This window comes from Aspergillus nomiae (assembly GCF_001204775.2).
Source record: "Aspergillus nomiae NRRL 13137 chromosome Unknown contig00657, whole genome shotgun sequence".
Classification (NCBI taxonomy): Eukaryota; Fungi; Ascomycota; class Eurotiomycetes; order Eurotiales; family Aspergillaceae; genus Aspergillus; species Aspergillus nomiae.
Window position 1 is genome coordinate 1 of NW_015378712.1, and position 8,799 is coordinate 8,799.

The 8,799-nt window shown below is 50.4% G+C and overlaps 3 protein-coding genes across 3 annotated transcripts; all 3 read left to right on the plus strand.

Annotated features, from left to right (window-relative positions):
• Positions 1 to 611: 611 nt before the first annotated feature.
• ANOM_011386 (caspase family protein) lies at positions 612 to 2,482 on the plus strand (the record flags this gene model as incomplete). The annotated part of the gene is made up of 6 exons (XM_015556642.1): positions 612 to 862; positions 952 to 1,084; positions 1,191 to 1,269; positions 1,338 to 1,712; positions 1,766 to 2,374; positions 2,425 to 2,482. Coding segments are annotated over 6 exons (1,341 nt in total), but the record flags the coding sequence as incomplete, so codon positions are not given.
• Positions 2,483 to 4,260: 1,778 nt separating this feature from the next.
• Positions 4,261 to 5,484, plus strand: ANOM_011387 (uncharacterized protein; the record flags this gene model as incomplete). Its single annotated transcript, XM_015556643.1, has 2 exons — positions 4,261 to 4,547; positions 4,614 to 5,484. Coding segments are annotated over 2 exons (1,158 nt in total), but the record flags the coding sequence as incomplete, so codon positions are not given.
• Positions 5,485 to 5,935: 451 nt separating this feature from the next.
• Positions 5,936 to 7,785, plus strand: ANOM_011388 (protein sds23; the record flags this gene model as incomplete). The annotated part of the gene is made up of 5 exons (XM_015556644.1): positions 5,936 to 6,388; positions 6,450 to 6,919; positions 6,969 to 7,086; positions 7,140 to 7,318; positions 7,374 to 7,785. The coding sequence occupies exons 1-5, from the start codon at positions 6,008 to 6,010 to the stop codon at positions 7,783 to 7,785; spliced, it is 1,560 nt and encodes a 519-aa protein (XP_015401161.1). The 5' UTR covers positions 5,936 to 6,007.
• Between the last annotated feature and the right edge of the window lie 1,014 nt (positions 7,786 to 8,799).

Below are 8,799 nucleotides of genomic sequence, written 5' to 3' on the forward strand. Positions count from 1 at the left end.
AAGAAAGAAAGAAAGAAACTACCAAGTACATGGATCCTATACCTATTCTGGACCAGCTGCAAGTCATCATGATGGATGGCTTTCGGATGCTCAAGCAGAGTAAACAAAGTTGACGACATTGACCCACTGTGCTGTGAGGCTCAGTAAGGCTGAGCAAGGAGGTAATGAAAAAGGAGGGTATAATGATAAGATACCGAGGAACTCCGAGCCGAATGCTTAGGAACTTGGCTGAATGAGGGAATGTGACCTGGAGGATGCCCTTGGCTGGCTGAAAGATGGTGCGTGCGAGCCACTTTTCCTTACTATCCAGTACGTATTAGTCTAAGTCTACAGGGGGGAATCTCGGAGTAGCCGACGGTATGCAGCAAAGTTGTAGATGATCTGCGGATATATCAATTTTCACGTCTGTTGATGTGCTATTCTCTCTCTGTCTCTCTCCTACCTTTTTCTCTTTTCTCTTTATTCTTGTTGTTCTTTGTCCCTTACAGTACAATTAAGGACCTTTTTTTTTTGTTTATTAATTGAAGATAATTTTCGATAACTAAAAGATATTTCCGCCGCCTTTTTTGCTTGGATAATCCACACCTGCTCCCAATCAGTGCGTGTTTCCTTCTCCACATGATCTCGGCGATTTGTAGGCTGCATCGTTCTTCGGTCGCTCTTTCGTTCATCCACCACCACAGCTTCACGCCCCTCTATCGTCTTACGTCTCGCTTCCAGACTCTTGCTGTCGTCTTTTATATCTGAGACTTATCACGACCCCGCCAGGAATGTCCTACTATCCCCCTTACTCGGGAGCTCCCGGCTACCCCCCGCAGCAGCAATATCAATATCCGCCGCCCAACTACGGCGCCCCTCCTCAGTAAGGCTACCTTAGTACTTTGCGTGTTTATCCTTCCGCTGCTTTCGATATCGCTTACTCTGGGCTTGCTGGTACTAACTTTCATTCAGACCCATGCATCATCAACAGTCGTCTTACGGCGGCGGCTATCCCGGTCAGGCCTATCGCCAGCAACAACCTAGCAACGCATATGGATATGGCCAACCATCTCCTCAACCATACGGCTCGCACAATGGTTATAACGTATGTTAACTACGATGACGTCCGGCGTTTCCACTCCTTTTCTTTCGTCTTCTTTTATTCATATATTCTTCTTTTGTGGATGTAAATGGTTGACATGGTTCTTTAGAGCCCACAGCAGAATTACGGCCCTCCCGGCGGAGGCCATATGTATCAACAACAACAACAGCAACAACAACAACAACCTAGTATGTCTGCCCTTGCGTGATGCCTTTTCCCCAAAGCTTGATGGCTTGGTATTCTGACTGCGCAATAGCCTACCAGAACCACTACAATCAAGGCGGCCATGGTGCTCCAGCCCGTCCGCCCAACGAACCGGTCTCCTTCGGTCATGGCGCTCCCCAAGAATACGCTTACCAATACTCACGATGCACCGGCACGAGAAAGGCTTTGCTGATTGGTATCAATTACTTCAATCAGAAGGGTCAGCTGCGCGGATGTATTAATGATGTCAAGAACATGTCAACGTACTTGCACGAGAACTTCGGTTACCCTCGTGACAACATGGTGCTTCTGACGGACGACCAACAAAACCCAAAGAGCCAGCCAACGAAGGCCAATATTCTGCGGGCCATGCATTGGCTAGTCAAAGACGCCAAACCTAACGACTCCCTCTTTTTCCATTATTCCGGTAAGTCTGTGGTGGATATTTGCTTTCTCAGCCTGCAGTCTGACTAGGAGCAGGCCATGGTGGCCAGACACCCGATCTGGATGGTGATGAAGACGACGGATACGACGAAGTCATCTACCCCGTTGATTTCCGGCAGGCTGGCCATATTGTTGACGATGAGATGCACCGGATAATGGTCAATCCCTTGCAGCCGGGCGTGCGATTGACGGCCATCTTCGATTCGTGCCACTCAGGCTCCGCGTTGGATTTACCGTATATCTACTCGACACAAGGTATCCTCAAGGAGCCCAATTTGGCCAAGGAAGCAGGACAGGGCCTGCTGGGAGTGGTGTCGGCGTACGCACGCGGCGATATGGGCAGCATGGTCTCGACAGCTGTTGGCTTCCTCAAGAAGGCAGCCAAGGGCGACGAGGTGTACGAGCGCAACAAGCAGACCAAGACGAGCGGAGCAGACGTCATCATGTGGTCAGGCAGCAAGGACGACCAGACCAGCCAGGATGCTCAGATTCAGGGACAAGCCACCGGTGCAATGTCATGGGCCTTCATCACCGCCCTCCGCAAGAACCCCCAGCAAAGCTATGTGCAGCTTCTCAACAGCATTCGGGACGAACTGTCGACCAAGTATACACAGAAGCCGCAGCTCAGCTGCAGTCACCCATTGGGTAAGTCGAATAGATGCGATCTATCATAATTTCATTCTGACTGGGCATAGATGTGAACCTGCTTTATGTGATGTAAATATTTGGGCTTATGGATGGTTCTTTAGGCACGGACTTGGCATCGGGATAGTACTGACATTTTACGCGGAAATACTTTTCTTTTTCTCTTTTTCTGTTCTTGCTCGATTTTCAAAACTTTCATGACTTTCTTCCCGAGTGCTGGGTTTGTTTCCTATGGTTTTCTTGACAACATTCATTTGCATGGAGTCGGACAGGACACGGGCTTAGTTGGATCGCATATTTTACATGCTTCTAATTCATTTCTATAAACAAATCTGCAATTGAAATTCATATGCAGCGACACTTGCTTAAGGTACTATTCTCAACATTGCAGCACTCCAGCAACGTTAAAATCACATGGCATTCTTAAAGTAGATCAGACGCCCTCGCTACTTCGTTCTTGCTATGCCTCGTTCTGGCCACCACCTCCAAGAATCAATCTTCCAATGCTGGGTTATAGAGTGAGGGCACTGTTATGATGATTCTATAGAGGAGGGTTTCAAGCCGAGTCTGACCTCCAGCCCAATGAGTTAGCATGCTATCACTTAGTAACAATACTCAAAAGCTCACATGTCTCCCAAAAGATGCTCCTCGGACAGAGCCCTCTGAGGCAATGGTGTGAGACGCGTTGTAGTAGAAGTTATATATGTGTAGCCACGTCTAGTTGGTTGATCGTTGAGGTGCCAACAAACTAGTATCACAAGCAGTGAGTGGTTCACAAGAGGCTGAACTTTTACAAGAGCTTATTGTTCCACCAGAAGTCATATTCTAGACAGAGATTGGAGGAAATCTAGGAACTAAGAAACAATTGCAACAGGCGATCTCTCTTTATACTGCGCATTTCCTTCAGAATCCTCACTGGAATGAGTGACTCTGACAGCGTTCGTGTCGCCCAAAGAATGTCATGCGCGTCGACGAGACGAACGTTGAGACTTGAGGATCGTGCATACCTAGCTGTATACGAGGGATATTCGGTGTTACGATGCCGTTGCTCTATGGAGAGGGGAGGATGGTCGTGGTCAGGCTTCAAGAGGACATTATGAGAATCTCCGATGACTACAGCATGTTCACTTGAGTTTATGATAACGAAGGTCATGGCAGCCTTCTAGCGACCTCCCTGGATTGCGTCTATGTGGTTGACAGAAGCAATTTTGAAGCCAGAGTAGAACTTTTCCAGTACCAGAACGGCCTTGTTGTTAACAATGAAGGCTTCATTTGAAGCTCCCGTTTCTTGGAATGGGTAGTCAAGGCTTAGGGTTTGTTATACATGCACTGATCTCGATGAGAAAACAAAGTGGATAGCTCTATACCCCAGTAATATTTTTCTCACGATGAAGCATTTCGAAAGGGTATATACGGAACTTTTAAACTAGTTGGCTTACAACAGTTTCGGCCATCTCAATGATACGTAGAGAGAGAGAGAGAGAGAGAGAGAGAGAGAGAGAGAGAGAGAGAGAGACGTATAGATCGATAGGCCTCTCACTGCCTTGGATCTTCACTCGTTTAGAAACCGAGCTAAACTTGTTATGTATTAGTTGAGATTACATAAAATCAGTGATAGCCTCAGGCAGATAGACAACCTTCTACACAGAATATCAGAACACCCACTGCTTTTTCAGTGAGGCATTCGAGGGGCCATTGAAACACAATCTGTCGACAGAGAACCCATGCTTTGAGTTTTGAGACTAGAGAATCTGGTCTCACCCGCTTCTTTTGAGCCAGGAGCATAACAGCATGCATAAACAATGAAGGGATGCATAGCTTTATCCCACAGCAGTTGTACCCTAGCAAATCTCTAGAACCTGCCCATCTTGTGCAGCTTCTAATAGCTGTTGCAATTGGCCATGCTTCCCAACCGCGTAGATCGGCGGTCCGGCCAGGTCTACTCAGAGAGGACCTCGACTCGAGCAGGGGCCAACTCGCAAGGTCCGTCTTGGGTCCATGAGACACCCTTTCTGCCCAGGGGTTGGGAGGAAACAAATGGAACTGGGGCGCCCACGCTGAAGCACTCCGCAATGAGGCAAGCTTTATCGGACCAAAGGAATCTGACGCCACAATTGTTTGCCAGCATACCGTGGCCCATTGCTAGTTATCTGTGGGACTGTCTTGGAAGAAGGTAAGCTACCTTATCGCGTCTGGAAATTGGAAATAACATTCATGCTAAATCACCGCGTAAACTCAGTCGCAAACGAACGCTCTACATGTGGAAACTGTTCGCGACTGCGTACCCGGTAGAATTCCGGCAGATCTCCCAATATCGATCAATGAAGATAGAAGGGCCTAGACTGGCTATGCGAGACTATCTGGAGCTGGTGAAGAGCGATTCCCTGAAATGGCAGGTGGTCCTAAATTTGGCTACTTCGTTCGCCAGAGTGCCTGAGCTAGTGGGCATATCTAGCATCCGAAACCTTGCTGCGTTGGAAGTTGCCACGCCTCGGCGGGCTGAAACAACCCCTGCAGACGCTACGGAGATGCCTGTGACGGCGTTGAGTGATCGGATCATCCGAAGTTGGAGCGAGCTGGCGCAGACTTCGGGCGCATTCGCACACCTTCGGGTTCTCAAATTATGTCATCAGGACTTGTCGGGTGTTGTATTGCGTTATCTGCGCGCCTTCCCATCCTTGCAAGTCATTGTTGCGTATGGCTGTCCAGGTATCCACTCCATGTTTACTGATGGCTTGGAGATAGACGGATGGGAGTCTCGACCAGGTCATGATAAGCCACCAGCACTCTACGAATTATACCAAGCTAGCCTGGACGGAGAACCACCGGTTATGATGGACCAGGGGAGCCCGATTCTCGATTTCCAGATAGGCCAGACTGACCAAGAATCCAAGAGAGTTCCCACAAAGGCAAAAACTCTATATTTAAACCGCACGAGAGCGGCAAATCGGATACCCACCGAGAACCTGGCGCTACATATACCGGCGAAAAGGCCTAAAGAAGAGGTCTCGGCCGCCGGTGAACCACAGAGACGGTCGGGGCCGAAAAGGGCCGTGATGAGAGACCGCAAAGCCAAGGACCTCGGAGAAATCTTGGGGAATTTCCTCTAAGTGAGCGGCTGCAGGAGTGTGGGAAGCCAGAAATGGGCTTTATGTGCTAGACGTCACTGCAGGAGGTACTGGCACAGGTCACAATGATTGGCTATTGTTTGTCGCTGTGGGAAAATACTGTATCCATAGGGGGATGTACTGCGCAGTACTGTTGTATACGCAGGAGAAAATCCATGAACGGGGAGGCGATGAAGTAACTAGTACTAGTAGCTACGAGTAACAGAGGCATTGTTCGCATGGTGTTATGACGCCATGGCCACCTGACGCTGATTGGCCACCGCCGCCCGCCAACCAAACATCGTCAATTCCCCGCAACCCCGTGATTGGCATCGATCATGCTCTCGCAACTGCGATAGCTGTGCGGATAACCTGATCAAGTAGTTTGATTCTGTATATGTGATTTATACCTGAATATACCGCATGCCACGCTAGCGAACTCACCCATCATCCAAACCCAAACTTCTCGTTCGACACAGTCAGCGTCTCAGGGGAACTTTCTGGAACGCCATCGCCTGGTTCAACCATGACCGACCACCAGCCAGGTGAACCGGTTGCCGACAATTCCAGCGGGTCGAACATTGCATCTCCTCGATCCAGCACGGATTCTCGCTCTCCATCGACGCGCAGTCAGTCGCTACGACTCTCGCACGTCTCTCCCAACCATCAGCACCGTCACAGCCTCAGTGAAAGTCTGCGCGGGGCTCCAAATTCCCCACGTAGCCGTCGACAGCCGTCCCTCACACAGGCTGCAATTCAGAGTCTGATCGACAACCCGCCGGCTCCCAACCATGTAAACCCTGCCTTTGTAGGTCGCGACTGGAGAGAAATTTCGATCGGAGAGCTGGTTAGCCCGACGGATTTGAGGTTTGTGGAGATCGATACGGGCATTGAGGATGCGACTAATGTGAGTTGCGATACATGAGTGGGAGAGTAAAGAAGTGGGATCGAGGTTTGACAGCAACTAGGTCCTGATTGATTCCGATGCTCCTGTACTTTTGATTCGCGAGACTCCGGAACACAAGACTGCTGTCGGCACTTTCGATTACTCGGATTTAAATGCGTACCTTCTCCTCGCTGCGGGCCTGACCCAGCCCGACGAGAATACCCGTGCTTCTTATGATGCATTGGCCCGAAAGGCCAAGGAAGGAATCAAGATACCATTGAAAGATGTAAAGGACCTCGGCAGGAAAGAACCATTGACGACGCTTCCGGCGTCGGCAAGCGTGATGGCAGCTGTAGAGACGTTCGGGGGAGGCGTTCATCGAGTGGTTGTGGTCGACGAGCGTAAACAAAATGAGGTAGTGGGCATCTTCAGCCAATTCCGACTGGTCAAGTTCCTATGGGAAAATGGGCGCAGCTTTCCTGTGATTGATCAGCTGTATCCGCAGTCACTGCGGGATTTGAAGATAGGATCTCTGGAGGTGATCTCCATCAAGTAGGTCTACGTCCTCGATGTGCAGTTAGCTAGTCTAACCTGCGTATAGCGGAGACAAGCCTCTATCGGAGGCTCTGCATCTCATGAACAACGAGGGCATCACGTCGGTCGCTGTGGTGGATAACCATACCAACGTGGTGGGCAATATATCCCTGACGGATGTTAAGGTATGAACCAGACATGGCTGGCGAAGAGACAGTAGGGCTAATCGAACGAACAGCTCTTGACGCGCTCATCGTCGCTTCCACTCCTCCACAATACATGTACTCATTTCATCTCCGTGATTCTTTCCACACGGGGTTTAGTGGATGGCAAGGATTCTTTCCCAGTGTTTCATGTGAATCCAGGCTCGACGTTGGCTCATACCGTTGCGAAGGTGGTAGCCACTAGATCCCACCGGTGAGTCTGCTACCTTGTCCCTACGAAGCTAGCTCTTGTCAATTGACTGAAATAGACTATGGATCACCGATCCGTTGTCGCCTTCCTCGTCGGGACCACCCACTCCATCCCACTCGGCCGTGCATCTCCCTCTGCCTACTAACTCAGGGAACACGCATTCGCCTCCCTCACCTACTCCCGGTAGCGCCAGCGCACAGCCCTCTCAGCCGTATATGTCCGCGGCGTCCACGGGGCTGTCACACGCCGTTGCGCCGTCCATCCCAGCTTCCGCTCTTCCGGGGGCACGGCTTTCCGGACGATTGGTAGGAGTGGTCAGCCTTACCGATATATTGAATCTGCACGCGCGGGCCAGCGGGCTAAGCCCGGCTGATCCCGCCGAAAGCCGTAGTCGCCGGCGACGCAGCAGCAGTTCGAGCCTCAGCGTGCGACGCAGCGGGGAGATAGGTCGGGAGTTATTCAGCCGGTAGCACCCGGTCGATCGGGGCTAGGAAAAAGGCACATCCACCACCACATTCGTTCTTTCCAGACCCTTTACTAAATGCCTCATCAATTTCCCGAAGTGGTTTTTCCGGCGTACGTACGGAGTAGGGCTAGTGCATTGAGTTAGAAGAAACTCCAAATTCAAGAACAGATCCATACCTATGCAAACACACACACATCCGGCGATCCACCGTGCAGACCATAAGATGAATCCTAACGACTCAATGTCCGACTCTACCCATTCCAACCTGACTCAACCATGCACAGAATGATCGGCAAGAATCGGCCAACCCGAAAGGTTCCCAAACGTCAAGCATGCTCCCTCCACACCCCAATCAGATTGCACCATCCGTCTGATACCATGGATTCCAGATCTGAAAACCTCCACCCACCGATCCCCCAAACAGTAAGTCCCGTCTCCATTAGCCCTCGCGTCGCCCCAGTATATCAGAGCACGACCTAACCCACTCCATTTCCCAAGGTCCCAGCCTGGCTCAAGCGAATCAACAGCCGAATGACAAAAACCGAGATAACTCCACCCTGAAACCCAATCTCTCATCTGGACGACCGTGCGGCGTAAATATCCCCACCCAGCCGGACAACCAAACATGCCCGCAGAGAGATCTAAGTGGCCTGGGGAAGTGGCAAAGTGATGCTGGAGCCATGGACTGGCGATTCGCAATGTGTTTCTGTTTCGGGCTAATGTTACTGTGGGGGGTAGGAGGGGCGTGTGTGCGTGTGTGTGGACCGGAGTAATAGCTAGCTAGCTCTATTTTGAAGAACTTTTTTTTTTACCTCTCTTGTTTTTGTTTTGACTTGGGGGATGCTGCTTGCTCGTGTTGGTCTGCGGGGTGGTTGTTGTTGTGTTGTTGTTGTCCGCGCTCGCGGAAATTTGGGGCACCAAAAGATGGTCCTTGATAAGTCGATCCCCATGTAGTTCTTGCCCGGATCAGCATCGCTTCTGCTATTTAGTACAACTGCTACCCTGTAGACAGCAAAGA